A 22723-nucleotide genomic window follows, 5' to 3' on the forward strand; every position below is an offset into this window, starting at 1 on the left:
TAATCTTTGATGAGCACTTTAACTTTTCATTACAATGTAGTTGTCAGTACAGATGGCAAGATGGTATATATGAGAGCCTCCTGGGTACAATATGCAAGTCCCAGTTGGAATGTTTCCAACAGGATGTAAACCACAGTCCTCAAGCCTGTACTTTAAAAAACATATTACTTAGCACACTGCCAGCAAATGTCAACTCAGAAAATACAGTGCTGTAATGACTTCACTCTGTAAGGGAAATGTACTGGAACATAAGTTTTTCCTAAGAGAAGTGAAACAGAGTAAAATCATAGCTCAAAAATATTGAAGTATTTATTCAATAGTGAATGAAAAAACTCACACACCAAATGGAATTCAAATTGTTAATACAAATATTGCAGTATATTAAAATTGTATAAAGAATTCTTAAAATATACAACATGTACAGTAGCCAAAGTCCTAGAGAAGTTCATGCAGAAAATTCTAAAATTAATGATTTGGGCATTTCAGTAACTCTGCAGTTTCTTCAAACCTGAAATATAATAAACAAATAATATATTAAGTAAAACAAATAATTCATAATTAAGCATAGGATTTAAATTGTTGAAATTATGCTTTTTAGCCTGAAATAATTTGAGTGTTTTCCTTATTTATAAGTACAGTTACTATGAGTAAACTTAACATACTCATACTATGAGTAAACTTACAATACGGCCAGAAGAAAAACAACTAGAGTCAATTATATTCTTGGAGTGTAAGTTATTTCAGTACTTTTCGAATTTCAAAAGAATATTACAGTTTTTGAAGTAGTAGGCTATATAATAATCTCATTTGTACTTTTATATTTCCTTTGAACTGTTCTTTAAAAAACCATATATAATTTCATTTGTACTGAATAAAACATCATTTTTAGTATTATCTCAGCAAAACTTACTAATAAGAACCAGTGATACATTAATAGCTGAAAATATCTCCAAACCATCCATCTATATATTATTTAACATTCTGATAAATCCGTTATCAGAAACAGATAATACTGTTGACAAACTACTAACCAAAAATATCTCTGTACTCTTTAATCCACAGTTAATTCCATTAACAATGTTTTATATCACTTGTTGGAAACCAAAACAGTGACTCATCTCACAAACACATAACTGTAGGTGGATTTATTATCCACTGGAGTCCTGAAGGAAATTCCACACCTGATTGAGAGACCTTTAAGGTTTGAAACACATATGCATGTATATATTGTAATCCAATACAATTCCCTACAGAGAAATGAATTTCTGTTGCCCCTTTCTGTTACTTACATTTTTTTCATCCTTTCCATTTTCTGGATTGTTGTTTCCTTTAATTTAAAAAGCAACAAATTTAGGCAATTTCTTAAAGTAAACCATCATCAAAGATGGACCATGAACATATAAAACACATTCTGAAACACTGCATTAAGTACTGTTTACTTATCACAAAGAATTTTTGAGAGATTAAGATTTACACAGTTTTGCTATTTTTCTTACCAACAGTATATACGACTAAAACTAATGCTTGTTGTCCTGACCTTAGAAAGTAAACCATCTAAGCAGTTGCCAGTTTTTCTTACCTGAGAAATGTTATTCAAACCACAGTAATTAATAATCGAGGTTCTGGGAGTTGAATCTGTGGATACTGTGCTATAACCAGAGGACAGAGGAATACTTGTGGGTCTCTCTACTTTGCTTTTTCTGTCTGTGAAGAAATTAAGATTTAGGTTACCTTTTCCTCTCACAATAGAGTCAAATATCTAAAAGTGTTATTTAGAGGTGGAAGAAAAATGTTATTTTATTTTTAAAAAAGACGCTATTGCTATTTATAGATCAAAGATGAGTTTTTAGTATTCTTAAGATAACAGCTTAGATCTAGATGTTAAAAATTGGCTGATGGCCAGGTATGGTGGCTCACGCCTGTAATCCGAGCACTCTGGGAGGCTGAGGCAGGAGGATCGCTCAAGGTCAGGAGTTTGAAACTAGCCTCAGCAAGAACAAGGCGCCATCTCTACTAAAAATAGAAAGAAATTAATTGGCTAACTAAAAATATATAGAAAAAATTAGCCGTGCATGGTGGCACATGCCTGTAGTCTCAGCTACTCGGGAGGCTGAAGCAGTAGGATTGCTTGAGCCCAGGAGTTGGAGGTTGCTGTGAGCTAGGCTGATGCCATGGCACCCTAGCCCAGGCAACAAAGTGAGACTCTGTCTCCAAAAAAAAAAAAAAAAAAATTACTAAAGGCAAATAATCATTATCATGATAGTAATCAGTCTGAATAATTAGGTAACAATTTATTTTAAAATAAAACCTACTGAATCATGTATATTCTTTTCTTAAAATGGTGACATCTTCAACAGTCTTGTATAGGAATTATATGAAAAAAATGGTGGCATCTATAGTAAATAATAAATATCAATCAATTTGTCATGAGCTTCTATTCTGCAATGTCTGCGGATTTCACAAATTTTTTACTATTGTCTGTGGCCAGTAGCAACAATTACTAAAACTGATTACATATACCTTATAAAAATCAAGAAACATTCTATACTGAGTTGACACATATGGAAAGAAATAATGCTTAAAATTTATGATCCACAGATTTCTTTTTCAAAAAACTGAAAAACTGAACTTTTCAGGTATCAGTTCAACAAAATGATAGCAAGTCTTTCCTAGAACAGAATCAGAGAACGTTACAAATAAAACATGCTCCTGTTGAATCAATCCTATAAACTCAAGTTTTAGGCAGAATACATTAACTACAAAAACAAGGCAAAAAAAAAAAAAAAAGATACCCATTTAACCTGGTTTCCATAGATAGCTTTATTGTACGTCAACAGAGATAACCTTAATTAGGAAACAACATATTAACACATGAGGACAAAACAATTAATAGACTTTAGCTTTCATCTCTCAGGGAACCACAGTCTCTTTTGCCTACTTTTCTTATCATTTGTTCCATTCCTCTGCTTTTCTCTGTAGAATGGCTTTCTTGGCATGCTCACCAGTATTAACTTGGACCACATGGCTAGCCCACTCCGGGGATGACAACATTTGAATGACTTACTCTTGTTGTCCTAATTCCAAATCCTAAGTCAGAGAATGTAACTTGGTTCCACACTCTTTTGACTGGTATTCCCTGGATTAGATGTCTACTCTTGGTCCACTTAGTTGAGCTGGGGGGCAAGATCACGTGGTACAACTCTGAAGGCTACCTAGACCCAGATCTTTTAGCAGGAGCTGTGGACAATAGGTAATTTTAAGGAATAATTTGAAATAATTAATGTTGAGGGTTAGGGTCGAGACATGAGAACCCCAGAAGTGGGACAGGACTTTGCCAAAGAGCAAAGTGGACATGTCAGTTCACTGAGCAAAAGCTGCTCAACCTTGAGGGGGACATTCCACTGATCAGGGATGTCTGCAAATGGACCAGGGCTTGTAATCCAAAGGTGAAGAGAATGAGCAAAGGATGTCAGCCCAGCAGATAAGAGCAGTTTGCTATTCTAAACCTGGTCCTGAGTTGATGTCTCAGTAAATGAGGAACTAGATAAAGTAGAAAGAAGTATGTGGTCTCTTTGTTCCCATTTGGACTATACCCTTTACTGCTGACTCACAATTTTATCTTTGACTTGTGTATACTTAGCTAGCATATTGTTACTTTGGGAGACCTCAAAACTTAAACTCATGATATGTACATGTAAATCAGTGACTGATAATAATTATTTGCTGAAAGAATAAATACTGATGTGGGACTCCACACAGGAATGCTGGAGGACCCCTGATTTCCCCATCACTTTAATCTATACTTTGTCTCTGCCTCCTTTATTTCCAATCTCTTGTGATGTTCCTGCCTGCGACCCGAATTGTTGGGAGAGTTGCAAACTCTGGCAAATTATTTTCTGTGGGTAGAAATACATACCCTCTGAAGGTACTGAACAGGTCTTATGTCATTCCAAAAAGAGGGGGGCCCTAGGACAGTGAAACAGGACTGGGAAGACCGACAAATAGAGGGTGAAGGAATGGCTCTCTTAGCCTTGCTTTTTTGGGTCCACACTTTGTGGTATCTAGCCTTACACAAGCAAGGTATGCCTCATTGTGGGAGAAAGCTGGGATTAAGCAGGCTGGTGGACTATGCAGAGAGATACCACTATAAGGGATTCCAGAGGTTATAGAGTGGGGCATATGCAGAACACCAGCCATATTTAATGGCCAGATCAGTTAAGAGCATGTCACTTTCTATGATTATTTTTCCTGTTGCTCTCCTGAGCCTTTAGTAAATCATACTTTCTTAAACATTAATGGTTTCTTAGCTGTGCTACAGGGGATTGAGAAAAGAACTGGTAACTAAGTTCAGGTTGAAAATAAAAGGGAAAAGTGGTGGCCCCTGATGCCAGCTGTTATGGAGATCAGTCAGTGGTGACTGCAAAGAGATCACTGTGAAGAAAGGGAATCTTGTAATGCTAGATCTTCCAGCCAACTCTCCCCATGTGACCATTAATCTTTCACTGCCAACTTTGGAGGATTATCACCCTATTCCATTAAGAGAACCAGTTGGGTCCTTTACTGTTTAGTAATTTGTAAGCCAGTACTTCCAAATCAAGGACCGATGTGTATAGCCAACTGATTTCTGGAGGATATTTTGTATTAAGTGTTTCATATATAATTTAATATGTTCAAAAGTAAACTTATTATTTTCCTCAAACCTTCTCCTCCTCCTGAATTCTCTGTTTTATTAAAGAGTAACAACCATCTACTCAATCACATGAGCCAAGCATAAGTAGCCAGTCTTAACTTTTTCCCTCTCCTTTATCCCTTCTACTTCTAGCAGTAATCAGGGCTTATCAATTTTAACATTTAAATATCTCCCAAATAAGTCACATGCTCTTTATCCTCAGTATCATTGCCTTAGTAGAGATCCTCATTATTATTCCAAAATAAGTATCACTAAAATACCCTTCAAATTACTGTCCTTGCCTGTCTGTCTTTTCCTCTGATAAATCACTATTCTGCTATCATGATAACCTTTCTGAAACTCAAATCTGAGAATATTAGCTTTGGTAACAATCTTTCTAGGACTCTGGGATAAACTACATGATTTGACCTTTTTACTCTGCTGCTTCAACTTCTTTCATGTGCCCACATGTACACTTTTTTCTAATCATACTGGAACAAACCACACTCTTCTGTGGTGTCACATCTTTATTAGTAATATTTTTTTTTTTCCTGAGAGGAAAAAAGGCACAAAACAAATAAACAAAAAACAGCCCTGACAATTGGTGGCCTCTCTGGCAATTAGCACCTAAGTTACCATATCCCCTACTGAGTATAAATAATTCCATAGAAAATAACATCACATGAGGTCACTTCATTATCTTAATGAAACAAAATAACACAAAACCAATCAAGTCTGAACACAGACAAAACAAGGATACCATGTAACCATAAAAATAACAAGCTATAGTTCTCTCCCCTTAACATGAATGCTTCTTTTCCACTAAAAATTTCACCTTCACTTCATTCTTATCATCCAATCATCAAACTGCTCTACTTCTTGACAGCACTCAAATCAGAAAAGCCCTCATGCTTCCTTAAACCTTCTCCAAAATCACTCAAGGAAACCCCAATCCTTTTAAAAGCCTCTCGTAACTCACTCTTACTGAGACACTGAGATGCCTTACAGCTCCCCATGGAACACTGTATTTCTGATAAAGGCAAAACAAATCTGGAACTTCACAAAAATAATACCTGATTAACATGATCCTAAGACCAGAATGATAAATTATTGCTCTCTGTATCCAAATGAAATCAAACCCTCTGCTTCTAAGTAACATGTGTATGTGAGGTATGACGTGTAAGTCTTTTTAAATTTGACTCTATTAATCTAGATCAGATTATAAAATATATGAGACCAGGTTTTTACCCTATTCGTAATCTATGATCCATTCCAAATAGTGGCCTATCTGCTCATTACTCTATGTCCTAGCACAGTAGCTTAAATCTAGCTATGTGTTTTCTAAATAGGTTAAAGATATATTCTGCAATAATATTAAAAAGTAAAAAGCCTGAACATACAAAATCAAACTTACAAAAGGCAATGTTTTGCAAATAGTAGGCATTCAATATTCTTTTAATGTGTAAATGTTTGAGTTACTAAATGCAGATACTAGAGATAGAAGTATAGACATATTTTCTGTCTGCTAGACAGACAATAAGAGAAAGTTTTGGCTTTGATATTTGTTGAATAAATAATTGGATAGATAAATGGGAAAAAAGTCAACATTTTACCAAATCTGAAATCTGTAGTCTGTAGTAAATTTAGTTGCCTTAAATAGCACCTCAAATAATTATATTTAATAACCTAATCATGAAATTATTCTTTGTGCAATGAATTGGGCATGTGTACTAAATAAAATGTAGTGAATAATAAATAACTTCAGAGAAAGTTGGTGTTGGGATTCAAATGTGCTCCCCATTCAATAATTGTGTGACCACTGGCATACTTAATCTTACTATACTGCAGTTTATCTGTGAAAAATAAGTAATAATAGTACTTATTTTATATGGTTGCTTTGAGAATTAAATGAGCTGATACATCAGTTGGAACAAGGCCAGGTACATAATGCTAGAAAGTGTGTTGTTATTATTATTGTTATATATGTAGTAGCTGAAAGATTTTATGATGTTAAACATCCACAGATGTTAACAAATGTGTTTTCTTCTCTCACATACATTATTTTCATATGAGAAAGATATTACTTAAGTTAGAAAACTTGGATGCCAATTATAAAATTTTAGAGCACTTTATTATTCTAGAATGATTAAAAGAGTAAAATATCTCCAAAAATTTATAATTTTGTACACTGAAATTTATTCACCCACTATATTATGTAAAATAAATAACAGGCTGGCTTCTTATGCAATCCTTGCCTTTAGTAGTCTGTTGGTTCATTATTTCCTTTGTTCTAAGAGCTTTGTAATTTTTAAACAATAAGGCTTGGGAATATTAAAATTACCAAGTACCCATAAAATTATTTTTCTGAAAACTCCTATCATACCACCAATTCTAATATCATTGAAGAACTTACCAACATTTAGAAGATCCATGTCACTACTAGAAGTATAGTCTTCACTCATTTCATTATACTCTATATATTCATCACTCTGGAATAATACAGTTAAATATTTAGAATGGAAAACAAAAATGTTCCTAATTTTATATTCTTATTGCCCAGTCTAAAATATAAAGATGGTATGATAAATGTTTAAATATCTTAAATTATTTAATTTATAAAGCAAAATATATATTGTATATTTGTATAAATAATAAATAATCTTTTAAATGTGGAAGCAGATAGCAAACTTCTTCAATCTACCAACTTCACTCTCTAGGAAGGAAGGATAGACCAGAACTTGAAATTCTGAGTAAAAAAACCAAATTTCTCAGATTTGATAAGGCAATGGCTGATACGGTAACTTGAATTTCTATGAAATTCATATTATGATTGAAATAAGTCAGTTAATAAAGAAAGGAAGGGTTATAATTTTAATTTTTCCTCTACTGATTTTTTTCTTCACCCTGTGAAAATAGACCATTTGTACTATTAAAAGATATAAAATAATTTCAAGCTTTTCATAAACAAAGTCTATCATATTCTCATCCTATTTTAATTACTTCAAGTATTAATCAATCATAGCTCTAAATGCTCAACGTACAGGTTTTTCAGATTATCTCATTTGATAATGAGAAAAATAATAGCCACAGCACGCAACAAAATGGGCTATATTTCAATAAGACTTCATTCTAAGTAAACATTTTCCCATTACCTAAATATTCTTGAATTTAGCATTTCCTAAAAAGCACATCTATAACAAAAGAAATACTTCATTGTATCTGATATATTCTATAAATGCAAAGAAAAGTAAATACCTTTTTAGACAAAAGTATTTCTGTTTCAAGAAGAGTGACACGACTTAGAAGATTAGCCCAGATCTTTTCATTTACCAACACTTTTCCTTTCATTTTTTCTTCCAAGCATTCTAACCTTTTCTCTATCCAGGTCAGTTTTTTAAGCTTTTCTTGGCACTCAGCAAGCATAGTCTGTAGTGCAGTAATCTCAGGATTAACTTTTATATCCTAAAATGATTAGAAAGATTTAAAGTATTATACAAATTGAAATTCCTTTAAAACCAATGTATTCGCATTTCCACTATGTCATTTCAAAAGTTAGGAGACACAGTATAGTATGAAAGTGAGGAGTGCCATCCCCAGAAGCAGACTACTTAGACACTGAAACTAGTTCATCTGGATTTATGACCACCTAAAAAATGTACAGATAATATTAGTCCCTACTTTTTATGATTCTTATGTGAGTAAATGAATTAATTTGCATAACTTTCTTCAACAATACAAAGTAGTAAAATAAAACTGTCATTAACTGCGTCTTGGAATAACACCTACCACAAAGAGGAAATGACAAAACGACAGTGCATTGAGATTGCTCAGTTTGCCATATAACAAGAAATAATTCCTATGGCCATCTGGTAATTTTTATAAGTGCCAACTGAATACTGATATACTGAGATGTATAGAAGTCACAAGACATAGGAAGATAAAAAATAGTTTTAGCAGAAACAGTAGAGGGTCTGTAGCAAGAACAATGGAAATGGTATCACAAGAGGGACAGAAAAGGACAAGGACCCAGAAAGGAAAATGAAAAGCCAATGAAGACACCAATACAGGAAATAGGTGATAGAGAACCTCCACTGTGCAAAGCAGTGTATCTGTTGAAGCCAAGTATCATGTCTTATTCTTCTTCGTATTACCCGTAACACTTGGCCCAATGCTGTAAACATAAGCAGCAAATATCTGTTGAATTATATACAGTAAGACATATTGATTCTTACATAATGATAGCATAGATAATATGTCATGATTAATAATTCAAAAGGCCAGAAGTATCCCGAAGTTTAGAAGCTGAAATAATCATACACATCAAAGTAAGAAATATCGGCATCTTTTAAAGAAGTCTAAAATTCTTACTTGCTGCTCAGCCTTGATTTCAGGGACCTTTACTTCAGGTATCTTTATTTCAGTAGCCTGTACGGCAGACACAGGGACTGCTTCACTAACTTCTGTTACTGTACTTATTAATGTATCTTCAGGAGGGTCAACAGTATCTTCATTATACAAGTGCCGGATCACCACAGCTTTCTTCTGCATAGAGAAAAATATGTGAGAAATACTTCAGTGTCTTCCTCCTACAGTTATTTGAAACACACACAGTAATTCTGCAAAAGGAACACCAATCTTCCTTTAAAGATTTTAAGAAATTTAAATTACCACATATAATATATAACAAAACACTACAATTATTAATATTACTAATGATTTATGTATGATACTGAAATTGTGATTATGATTTTTTAAAGCATTCTTATATTTTAGGAAATACACTGAAATATTTATTAAATGATGTCTAATATTTGTTTCAAAATATTCCAGTTTCGGGAGGGAAGATGTTGAGGAATAAAGATGAAACAAGATTAGCAAAAAGTTGATAAATTGTTGAAACTAGATGATGGGTACTTTTGTAAATGTTTGTAACATTCCATAATCAAAATTTATTTTTAAAAAAGGTTACCATGTAATTCACATATAAATAGCTAAAAACTGGCTCTGTGAGTAGGACTCATTAAACTTTTTTTTCTATTAAACAATCTATAATATAATAGACCTTCAGCTTATAATTCAAACTTAATAATGACAAAAGAAAAGATCTGACAAAAGGCATTAGATCAAACTGCACATTTACACAGGAATCTTCTGCCTACTTTGTATTCCACAGTGCATATATGCACTATAAAAACTGTGACAGAAGTCACAAATAGCACTCTGTATAAGGCACTGAGAAAGGAGAAAACTTCCTTTCACATTGATTTAACTTTTGCCTGTAAACAAAGAAATGTACTTATAGACTCTAACTTTTCTAAATCTGAGAACTTTTAATACTTATTCTAATTTCTGATAATTAAAGATCTAATGTAATTCACTAATTTTTTATTTTTTTTGAGACAGAGTCTCACTTTGTTACCCAGGCTAGAGTGCCGTGGCATCAGCCTAGCTCACAGGAACCTCAAACTCCTGGGCTCAAGCAATCCTTCTGCCCCAGCCTCCCGAGTAGCTGGGACTACAGGCATGCGCCACCATGCCCGGCTAATTTTTTACATATAATAGTAGAGACGGGGTCTCGCTCTTGCTCAGGCTGGTTTTGAACCTTGAGCAATCCGCCCGCCTCGGCCTCCCAGAGAGCTAGGATTACAGGCGTGAGCCACCGCGCCCGGCCTAGAGATGGGGTCTTGCTCTTGCTCGGGCTGGTTTTGAACTCCTGACCTTGAGTGATCCACCCACCTCAGCATCCCAGAGTGCTAGGATTACAGGCATGAGCCACCATGCCCGGCTGAATTCACTAAATTTTGATAGACAGATAACAAAGAAAACTGCTTTAAGAAATTTAAAAACAAATCTAATGTTTTGAAATTGTGCATTTTTCTTTGTTAGAACAATTTAGATTGCTCCTCAACCCCATACTTAAATAGAAAACTTAAAAGTACATTTAGTTCTATCAACTCATATTTAATAAGTGCTTACAATGTGCCTAATCCTTGCTAAGCACAATTAAGGTACAAAAACACCAGTATAAGAAAATCTCCATTTATACAAGTTCTAGCTGGAGAAAAATACAAGATAAAAATAATTTAGCAGTTAGAAAATAAAACCATATAAAACAAACAAGAGTTAGATAAGCTACAGATTCAAGTTGACAAGAAGTATGGGCATTTATTCAGAAACCATGTCTCTCTCTCTTTCTTTTTTTTGGAGACAGAGTTTCACTCTGTTGTCCTGTTCAGAGTGCCGTGGTGTCAGCCTAGCTCATGCAACCTCAAACTCCTGGGCTCAAGTGATCCTCCTGCCTCAGTCTCCCGGGTAGCTGGGACTACAGGTGCATGCCACTTAGCCTGGGTGATTTTTCTATTTTAGTAGAGATGGGGTCTCACTCTTGCTCAGGTTGGTCTCCAACTCCTGAGCTCAAGTGATCCTCCTGCCTCGGCCTCCCAGAGTGCTAGGATTACAGGCGTGAGCCACTGTGCCAGGCTCCATGTCTCCTATAATTCCTTTTCTTATTGTCCTCATTACCTAGAGCAAAAAAGGCACATTAAAAAAAAGTGGCAGGCTGGGTGTTGGGGGCCGATTCTGACGTTATGCCTTATACTGATCGTTCACTATAGCCTGTAATGTACGCGTGCTGCATGACGCAGCAGCAGTCAGCATTTTCTTCAGACATGGTTACTGCCTCGTGACATGATAAGAGGTATGAGTTTCTGCACGTAAGCAAATGTTGCCCAGCTACCACACGGTGGACCCCCGTGGTGGGAGTCTGGAGACCATAAAGATAAGAAGGACATTCCCAAGGCCCGGCCCCATGTGATGGCTGGTAGCGAGTGATGGGTAAGATCCCTCAAGGGAGGGGCGACCTAAGACAGGCAAAGCTGTGGGGGCTGGCCTCTGGCCAGAAGGAGCTGCTGGCTGGGAAAGAGAACAAGAAGTTCTACAGATGGCTGCATTGCTTTATGTTGCTTATCTCGGCCTTGGCTTTTGAGCTATGTCTAGCACCTTAAGTAACCGTTTTGAGGTCTGAGAGCATGGGACCATTGTTCCCTTGTAAAACAACTCCGGAATTGATGGCTATAGCTGCTATGCTCAGATGCTCATGTACAAGAAACTAACCTTGGGTCTGGGGGGTATAAAAATAAAGTGACCAGTGCATTGGACACTCGAGTCATGTACTGTTCTTGTTTGTCCGTGTCGTTTTTTATGTTCTGTGTTCATCCCCCGTCCTATAAACGGGCCGCGGCAGCTGGGTGTAGTGCTGATTATAGCAACATGATTGTGTGTAAAGAATCATCATGACTATCACTATTAATAATGTAGGCTCTTAATATGTTCCCGCATTTTAGAAACACCAGATACATAATTAAAAGCAAATATAAATGACTACATAATATAAGTTTCCTAAATCATTACTTTCTATTTGAGAAATAAGGCAGAATTTGACTTTAGAAATATAAAGAGAAGGCTTGCTTAATTTTACATTTCTATCCCTATAACTTTGTTATAGTTTATAGTTATCCTTATAACTTTATGAATATTCCCCAGACAGCATATGACATGCACTGTTAAAAACCCCTATACTCTGAAATCTAACTAGAGTGTTTCACTAAGTGCCAGTCAGAAAAGTGAACCTTATATATTTGATTAATTAGATAGATAACTCTTACACTATATGACACAGGTTATACCTTTCCTGAAGTCATAAACCTGCCAGTGATGTCAACACCAACAGCTTCTGCAGATATTTTTTCATTGTTCACACAAGGTTCTGATTTGCCAGAATTGGTTTTCTTTCTTTGTTGTGATGGAGTCTTAAAGAAAAAGAATGCATTAGCCAAAATAACAAATTTTGTGTGAAAGCATAAAATATGTTAAAACTCATTATCATTTGAATTTACATATATGAACTGTAACTGACAAATAATGAAGCTTTAATGAGACTACATGTCTTTTGAAAACCAAAAAGTGATGAAAATACATTATGTTTGTACTGTTAATTTAGGACTCGCAGTTCCAAATCACAGATGTGTAAAATTAAGTGATTAGTATATAAAATAAACATAAGCTTTATAAGGGTACTCAAATCTGTAAATAATGCAGTAATTACACTATATAATAATTTACTATCTAGGGTATTGATTTTATACATTAAAATATTGAGCCACTTACTGTAAGTTACCATTAAAATCTATTCATAAAATTACCTTCTCAAGACTACTTAATTCCTTGTGCTTTTTCATCACACAATTCAAAATATCACAAACAATTTGGATTTTCCATTCTGCAAACCCACATTGGATAAATTGCTTTTTTGTCAAAATAGGTTTATAATCAAAGTGATCACGAAGAAGCTGCAAAGAGCAAACAGATCAATGTAATAATTACAAATTTCTTTTTAAAATCCAAAATGATAAAAGGCCACTTGGTCAGGAGAGTAATGGCCACCTTTGAGAGGACAAGGAGGATCAGGCCATTCACTACAGCTAAAGAAATTTACAGGGCTGGTGTGAGTCATGACCAGGAAGAGAGGTATCCAGGTAGGAAACAGGGAGCTAGAGATGTGCCAGAGAAGAAACGGCTGTTGAGAGAGATGGAAAAATATAGTCAATCATCAAAAAGTTTAAATATCCTCATATATACTAGAAAATTTCCTTAGCTCAATAGAATACCATACCAGCTGTCAGAAAGCCATAGTTCTATTTGTTTATAATTCTTCCATTACGTAATTTTCAGACAAGTCAGTAGGCCTTTTGGTCTCAAATTCTCATTTGTAAAATGAGAGAAATAGACTAGACCAGTAGTTTCCAAAAGCTACTCTGTGGAACTCTAGAATGTCTTAGAAATGCCTCTTAGGTTTCCATGGAAGCTTTCTGGGATTAGAAAAAAAGCAATGGGAAGATTAAACAGACCCTACATATAAAAGCTCCTATTTCATCAAATGCAACTCTACTTTTTTTAAAAAAAAGATTAGATTTGATAAATGGGCTTTACCATTAAAAAACAAAGTTTTTTAAAAAAACACAGTAATTGAGAAAAAATTAATGATAAAAGAGTTGTAAAAAATCAAATAGTGGATTAAATTCAGTATACATATAGTACAAATGTAGATATAAAATATGACACTATCTCAGGCATCAAACAATATAACATCTCAAAGTTTTAGTTTCTTCTTACAAACAACTGAATTAACTCATATTTCTATAAACTGCAACTTTTTCTGAATATAATCACATTTCTAACTTCTGCCAGGATTTTTTACCGGAATTTGACACAAAAAGGGCAAATGATAGCCAATGACAAATGTTACCAGTTGCCATATTTATTACAGTAGGAAATAGTCACAAAGCAAATTTGAATTGCATTTTGATTTCAATAGGGACTACATTTAAATGCGATAAATGTATACGAAAATATTCTGCCAATGATACGTGCTGCATATATTTAAAGAATTAGTACTAAAATATTATTTTCTAAAAATCATTCAATACCTTCTAAAATAATTAGGGTTTCATAGACTCAAAGTACCTTATAGACAGCATCTATAAAGCGCAAGTCATTCTTTGCTATGAGTTCTATATTGGATTCCATCAGAAGTTCTGTTACATAAGGTGAATATGAGGTAAAAGAATAACTGATGATTGGCAAACATGCTGCTGTGTCTCCCTTTATCAAACTGTCAGGGGAAAAAAGAAAATGACTTTTAATAAGTATAATTCCACAAACTTAGATAATCAAGAAATATTAGAAATGTCAGTAATTAATAACTTAACACGATAGCCAAAATAATTAGGTGACATATGAGACCCTCTAGATTCCACCCCTCATTCTAAATCCATCTAGCCAGACTACCACAAAATACTATTGCTCATATGCTCAGAAAATTACTGCAACTCTTACTATGGCAGTGGTTCTCAGCAATAAATAAATAAGTAAATAAATTACCGTAGCTTTCTAGTACTAACAGTCTATTTAACATAGTGTTTATTGATTTTTCAAAGCTTAGTCTTACTTGATCTATTCTATTTTCTCCTACTAATAAAACAAATGTACTATCTTATAGTACTGAAGTACACTTTGTGGTTTTGCAAACACTTCTTAAATTAACTTCATTTGCTTTCTACCACAAACTTACAAAGGTAAATATTCTAAGTTATAGGTGAGGAAAGCAGAGCTGGAAAAAGCAAGTACTGTGACTAGGCTGAGCAATTTACTCTCTTCTACTTATTGCTCATTCTAAATTTGTACCTTATTTGCTTATGCTAATTCCTCCAGTCTAGAAAGGTAACCGAATCTTCTCTGCCTATACAACAGTTACTCATTCTTTAAAAATCATTTGTCAAATCCCAAGCCTTCCACGAAGCCATCCTCAACTTTTCCGATCTATACTGATCTCTTCAAGAATGACTCACAAGGTAATCAGTATTATTGCCTCGTGCCCTGTCTTATAGTGTTTTCTGATTGTCTTATTTTCATAGTGTGAAGTACCTTCACTGATTCTCCCACAACAATGCTCAGGAGATATATGTTCAATTATTTGTTCAATTGATGTAATATTACATTTACATAAAATACAAATGTTTTCCATGAAATTCAAGACATACACATAAATATCCCTATCCCTGCCCAAATTTTTTAAAAGGCAGGGAACACATATGTGATGATAACACTGCATTTTGTTTTTCAGGACAAATATAAATTGTTTCTCTTTTATGCTTCTTTATAGGCACAACACTATTTACCCAATCAGAAAACTACTCTAGCACTCTTGTCTATCTAGAACAGAGTTTAAAAATGGAATGAAAAAAATACCTTTGAATAGCAAAATCTGTCCATTTTATGCACATTGTGAATAGATGACAGCCAGGCCCACTTCTAACACTTCTTACATTAAAAAAATCTCAAAAACCTTGGCTACTTAGTTTCTAAGGATTTAGCAGATCAGAAATAGTAAGAAAAACAAATATTGCAAACCGGCATACTAACACAAAAAAACATTAAGTGGCCAGAAAAAATTAAAAATGTGAAAAAGCAGAAAGAATTCAAACTATGTTGGCGGTGGGGATGTTGTATGTGTACACGTATGTGCGTGGCAGCGGGAGGGTAGTAATGTGAGTCTCTTTGGAAAAGCAGCAAGGCCGATCTCAACAGACCCTGCAGATATTAGGATGTTACAGAATATTCTAAAAGTTACTGTTCTTAATGATGTTCTTGGGCAATTAAGAAAACTAAATGTTTAAACATTATATTCAGAAAACAAGAGAATATTGGTATACTTTAGAATTAATCCTATCTAAAATGTTCTTTTCAAATATTGATGCTTAAAGTGGGCAAGGATAAAACTTGGCTACTTAATAAACTGGTTAAGTTCCTGCAAGTTCTGGACTATCAAGATTTTCATATTTCGAGGTACCAAGATGATTGGTACATACTTGGATTACATTTGTTTCATACTTCCTGCTTCTCACATATAATGCCTGTAATAACTGTAATTATAGCTAAACTTTCTCCTTACTCTCCTCCCTATCCTTTCATTTGTAACCTCCTCTTGAGGTTAGCTTTCTCTAGTATACAATTAGAACATCCATTCTTATATGTAAGCCCAGTACTCAAGGATTCTAATTAGCAGTTGGTTTAATCAAATTTCACTCTAATTCTTGAATATATGCCTAATCTGGACTTGTCCCTTGACACTCATTCATTCAATAAGTGTCTAATTAACTCCTATTATGTGTCAGGCCCAATTCTACATGTGGGGATACTACAGTGAACAAAACAAAGTCCCAGACCTCAGCTTACATTCTATTAACATTAAGCTGAAGGGAAACATTTAATTGCTGCATCAACTAATCAATGATAAAAGGTATGAATAAGTGCTATAAAGAAACAGAACATTAAGGGATAGAAGAATAACATGGAATATCATATTAGTTTGACATGAATGTAGCAGGAATCTATGTTGGTATAAACTACAAAAATAAATAAGTCATACTTGGAAAACTGAATCCAATGTGATAGGTTCATAATGAGGTCTGTTAAATAGCTTAATAATAATCTTCAGGCTGCCATAAAGAAATCTACTAACTAGAATCTTCCATATCAAAAGAACACTTGGCTTAAATGTATAAAACCTATCCTCTATAACAGGAATAAACACTATACTTCTACGAGTTTAGAAGTTGCACAGAGATCACATCCTACACTGAAAAATACTGTGCTTCTAAATGGTGTTTTAAATCTCTTGGGTTGGAATTTTTCATTAATTAATACTTAGCCATAATCTCCTATATGTCTTTTTCTCAAATATTTTAATCATTTCAAGGTAAATTTAAATAGAATCCAGATAAAATCTGATTTTTCTTTAGGTACCCCCCATGTCAAATATTATCTCAAATCACTAGCAAAAACAATAAAAATAAGTTCAAGATTATAGCTTACCCTACACAATCCACCTCTTCAGGATAATTTAGCAAGCGAAGCACTTGTTCTAGGTTCCGTAAGCTTCTTTTTAAGTCACCTGTTGCCATTATTTAACAATAGATTCAGCTCCACCTCTTGAAATAATCTAATTCTTCACCTAAAGATAAAAATGTATGAAACACTGCTTTAGTCTGTGTATTTTCTGAAGCTTCTCTATTTTATTTTGTTCTTATCTCCTATTGGCACTTACCTTTATTTATTTTATCCTAGCTCTTTCTCCTCTAATTATTTTCCCAAACAGTGAAGTAGTGCTTTACTATCTACTATAAATTCCTGAATATAAGATGAGCTTCTTCTCCACTCTCCAATACTTTTTCCATACTAAAAAGAAGTTTGCCTTATATTCCTGTTTGTACAATGTGTCTCATATGACATTCTCCCACTCTATTTTGAACAATAAAGTACCATTTGAGCAGATGGATCAAGTAGAAATAACTTCCATCAATGACTATTTTGGATGCTTATAGAGGCTGTATGATACAATCAGTAAAAAATGGAGACAAAGAAATCTAGTACAGATTTAGTCAGAGTCATAGGGCTCTAACCTCACATAGTTGCCAACCAGATGCCTTTTCTAAAAAATAAAAACAGATGAGTTTTTTTAAAAATGCAGGTTTCATCTGGTTAAATATGACAGATTAAATGCATGCTACCTTCATTTCTATTTTCTAAACACCACTAACATGAAAGTAAATAATTAAAAAACATATATATACACCAGGACAAAGAGAATCAGAGATTTCAGATGACAAAAGAGTCATCAACAAAATTTTGGAAAATGAAAAGCAGATGGATAAGTGATAACTAACCTAGCAAAGACAGAACAATCCCATCTGCCTATTTAGGAGGAAACCAACAGAAGCAAGATAGGTTCACAAATGAAGGGTACTTCATACTTCTGAAAGGCAGAGGGTTAAGTCCAGGTGGCTTAAATAAGAATGATCATTTGAAAGTCTACATAAGGGGCAGCTAACCCTAGATTTTTTACTTGTCCTACCCCCTCCTATACCCACACATATAACTCACTCAGCTAGGCAACTATCCCTTTCCTTCACTGGAAAGAGAAAAAGAAATTTACATTCTAAAGAAAGTGAACCAAAGAGACACCAAATTTGGAAACATCAGACAAGGCAAAAAGTATGGAACATGCTGGAAAGCAAACATATGTTTTTAAAAATTATATGTGTATATATATATACACACACACATATACATATATAATACACACATAATATATAAATATATATATGTATATATAGCACAGTATTGCCTCCTCCTATATCTCAGCTTCAAGAAAGCTATTTTTTTCCTCTTTTTTTTTTCATTTTTCCCATATCTCACTTTAAATCAAAAGCTACAAGAAGGCCATTAACCAGATTTTAAGTTCTCCAGGGAAGCAGACTGTCAAGTTCTACTCTACAGAAAGTAGATGGACCTAGAGAAAAAAATATGCTAACACTACTGACATTTGAGGGGAATCCACATTGAAAAGGCCAGGTCTTGCACAATAAGCCTGAAGCAAAACTCACCCATTGACAAGCCCTAGCTGTGCACCTTTTTACAGAGACTAATGTTTAAAACTAAATGTATGCTCAAAGGCCAATAACTATTAAGAGGAAAGCCTTCATCATGAAAGGGAAAGACCAATTCAAAAAGGAAAACTTTTATGGAAATAGAGACAATACAAGAAATAACAGAAAATTTCAAAATAAAAGGTATAATATTTTCAGTCAGATTAGAATATTAAAATCTAAAATAAGGAGGATATAAAAAATAAACACCTTGTGAGAATTTAAAATGAGCCAGATTGTCAGCGTGGATCAAAAAACAAGATCTAATTATATGTTATCTATGCAAAATTCACTGTAAATATAAAGATACATATAGATGAAAAATAGGGGAAAATATACCATGCTAACACTAATCAAAAGAAAGCGGGGGCAATTATATTAATGTCAGACAGAGAAGATATAGTAAAAAGGAGAGTTGTCAGGGATAAGAGGGGTATTATATAATGATAAAAGGAGTTAAGTCTCCAAGAAAACAACTATCCTTAACATGTATGTATGTACCTAACAACAGAGCATCAAAACACATGAAATATCTATGCTGTGGAAGGGTCAATTGGTACAATTACTTTGGAAAACTTATTGGAGATATCTACTCAACCTAACATACATATGGCCTGTGAAATAAGAACATGAATCTGAAAATGTATATAATAGAAATACATATATGTGTGAACCAAAAGATATAAACAACCTGAGATTTTAAATAAAATGGATCATTTTTTTAAATTGCCCAAAATATAATACTATGGAATTTATTCCTAAATAACTCATTTTATTACAAAGAGTAGGCCTTTCATTAGATTCTCAAAGGTTTTCCCCAAAGGAAGATCATAAAATTAATAGGTAGATAGGTAAATAAATGATTAAGAACCTTTGCAGGAAGGAAGTAAAAGGTTTCTGAACTGTAAGTCTAGTCAACCAGTAAGGCAAAACTCAATAACTTACTTAAAAATATCTATTTCAATTCTCTGTGGATACTTCATAAAAGGAAAATAATACATAACAATACCTTGAACAATGAATCCTCTGAAAATGAAGCTCCTTTAAAATGAAGTGATTGGCATTAAAAACAGTGACAAAAAAAGAAAAAACCAGAACAATTCATAAATTGTTGAAAATAAACAAGTGAAATAGTTGAAAAAAACAAGTTGAAATAGTTAGTATGTTGAAAAAAACAAGTGAAATAGTTAGTATGATCTATCTTTTCACCTAGTCTGAATTCCAGCAACTGCCCAGGATACAAATCATCTCCTTATATACTACCTTCTGTGTATCTATACATAACTACAGGTAATAAGGCTAGCAATTTGCAAATACCTAGATTTAGGAAGCTTTCTCCTTTAAGTCCCTAGCTGCCCATTTCTGTAGCCATTTCTCCAGGCTAGAGTGACTACTCCTCTCTTTAGGAACACTACCTTCCTGTTCCTAGTCTACTCTCCTTTATCTACATGGTAAAGAACACGTTATTGAGTTGACTTTTCGATATGCTTGTGCATGGGCATTTTAGTCACTATTTTTCAGCCAATCAATTATTTTAACTAAATATTTACATTTTTAGGCAGAGCAAATTTCAGGTACAGTCAAATGAGAGGTCACTAGAAAAAGAGAAAGTGATCCTGAAATCACATTATGCAAAACACTGGCCAAGAAAGTAAAACTTATATAACATCTTTTAGGATGATTGGAGGTAATGGACACATGGAAGCAATAAGAGAAATTTTCCAAGACCAACCCTTACTTTTCTGAGAAAGATGAAATAAAAACTAAGCTGGCTATAACTGCAAAAAAGCAATTCTTGGGTTTTTCCATTGGCCAATATCATGGGTCTGAGATTGTTTTAGGTTCCAGATCTATCTATCTGAACACAATTCTTCCAGGGGTGCCTTCTTCCTGAAAGACATTCTGTAACTTTAATGTAAATTGTATCTCCTCCCTCAGACTTCCTTTAGTCCTTCCAAATGTATATTTCATCTTCCCAATACATGTAATTTTGTTTTATGTAACACTTTATGGTATCTTTTCATCTTTCTTTTATCTGATGTCCTGGAACACATTTCAATGTCTCTTACATTATTATTTCTACCTTTGTCATGGAATTTCTGACAACAATCTCCCTGGAACACATCCTCTTCATTACCAGCAGAATTAATATTTTGAAGAAGAGTAAGATGCAAGTACAGCTTGGATCTGTAGGTGAAGGAGATAAGTGATAAGACAGGACAGAAAAAAATAAAGGGACAAGGAAATGTGATTATAGAAAAAATTATAGCTACTACTCTACATTTGTACGAAAGGTTTTATTAAGTCTACTATAAAATTTAAAAACAATAAAATTAAGAGATTGAAATGAGCCGATCTACTATTTATGCACATTTCGACACAGTATTTTCGGAGATGATGAAAAATAATTTTACTTAAATTAATATTTTCACCTAATAACTCTTATCAGAAGAAACTAAAAGAAAAAAAAGAGATACTACTCAGCTTGTATCATAGATCCAATCATTAAGAAGATGTCAATATTGCTTCCTTGCTTCTCCAGAGTTTCTTTCTGTTTACAAGTCAGATCTGACCAATTAAATGTGTGGGAAAGGTCGTGAAAACGCACGCTCTAGCTAGCAGTTTTAACCTAGTTCAGTCTCATTGCTGCTCGAGGTCATTAAAACGATGCCTCCCAATAGAATCCCACTGGAGTTAACATGATTTTGTTCAGAATGAAGCAAATACACTGACTGTAACAATTATAGTCATGGCTAAGAGTCTATGGCATAACAACATTCGATATTATCTAAAAACCATGTATCGAAAATACAGGAGTAAAGATGAGGAAAAATTAAGGTTATGAAACTTTTCACAAAAGACAGTTGGGAAATACTTCTCTAAGAGGTAAGGAAAAAGGTCTGAGAAAGGGAAAGCATTGAGCAAACTGGGAAAAAAAGGGAGTAAGGGACAAGTATAGACTCAGTGGGACTGCTGTGTTCACATACAAAACTGTTAAAAAGCTTGCAGATAATTCTGTGTGTGTGGGGGGGGGGAAGAATCGTCCAATATAGCCATAGTTCCAGAATAAAAAGAATAAAAATTTCAAGATTGATTTTTTTTTATAGTGAGGGAAAACTGTAGTCTTCAAGGAAGGTGTGAAAATATTTGAAACACCGGAGAAATGAAAGCAAGGAGAATCTGAACTGCTTCCTTCCAGCCGGTATCCTGGAAGAGCCCGATGGAGCCTCACCTCAGGATCCAATAAGAATCAGTAAATCTATAATTTCCCATCCTAAATCACAACCTAATTTTGATGTTATGAGCTGCCACGATTCTTTCTACTTCGTTGTTACTAACAGCATACACCAGTTGGGCACACAAGAAAGGCCCACGTAGAGCTCCCCTCCCGCCACTCGAATTAAAAGGCTGACAAGGTGGACCTGGTCATTAAATGCCCACGCCCGGGGTCTCGGTGACGGCAGCAGAAGGGGGACCTCTGCCCAACCTAGGGCCACCCTCGCGGGCTCCCCGGGGCTCACCCAGCAGCCGCCGAGCACGGAAGCGGGCTCCGAAGGCCTCCGGCCCGGCACGACAAAGAGAGGAGGGAGCATATGCAACCGGAGACAGCCCCCCGAACCCAGCCTCCAGCAACGAGTCCCAGCTGTCCGGCGCCTGCGCCCAGGAGCACTTCTCGCGCCGACCGTTTGTATTTGGAAGGATGAGTTCAAGCCCGCCACGCACCGCGGTAAAACCTTCTAGGCTGAGGGATCCGCAGTGCTCCACGATTCCTCGCTGCAGATTCCACACCGCGTTCGTTAAGATCCTTGAGGAAAGCGGCTCTTCTGAGAGCCTCTTCAATGGCCAGTCCAATATTAACTTGCAGATTCTAAGTTTGCATAATTTTGATGGTCAGAATGGCTCGGGCTGGGAAGTGAGAAGCAAAGAATCTATGGCGAATCGTAAACAACGGAAATAGAAAATGCTTCTTCGTTAAGACTCAGAGCCCCAACGTCACTTCCGGCAACAA

At 34.7% G+C, this 22723-nt stretch overlaps 1 protein-coding gene across 7 annotated transcripts; it reads right to left on the bottom strand.

The window, feature by feature from the left end:
• Window positions 1–287: 287 nt before the first annotated feature.
• Window positions 288–22717, bottom strand: CEP44 (centrosomal protein 44). Of its 7 annotated transcripts, XM_012770687.3 has the most exons (12): window positions 22236–22717; window positions 20798–20901; window positions 17102–17240; window positions 14192–14339; window positions 12871–13017; window positions 12355–12477; window positions 9038–9211; window positions 7925–8131; window positions 7083–7158; window positions 1580–1704; window positions 1290–1327; window positions 288–508 (listed from the first exon to the last, which is right to left on the bottom strand). In XM_012770687.3, exons 3-12 carry the CDS (start codon window positions 17188–17190, stop codon window positions 466–468), a joined length of 1170 nt encoding a protein of 389 aa, XP_012626141.2. In that variant the 5' UTR covers window positions 17191–17240; window positions 20798–20901; window positions 22236–22717; the 3' UTR covers window positions 288–465. The 7 variants fall into 7 exon arrangements, with proteins under 7 accessions (XP_012626141.2, XP_012626142.2, XP_012626137.2 ...); XM_012770688.3 differs by lacking the exon at window positions 1290–1327; XM_012770683.3 differs by lacking the exons at window positions 288–508; window positions 1290–1327 and adding an exon at window positions 19724–19755 and having other exon boundaries at window positions 1336–1704.
• Window positions 22718–22723: the final 6 nt, after the last annotated feature.

This window comes from Microcebus murinus, chromosome 15 (genome assembly GCF_040939455.1).
Source record: "Microcebus murinus isolate Inina chromosome 15, M.murinus_Inina_mat1.0, whole genome shotgun sequence".
NCBI classification, from domain to species: domain Eukaryota; kingdom Metazoa; phylum Chordata; class Mammalia; order Primates; family Cheirogaleidae; genus Microcebus; species Microcebus murinus.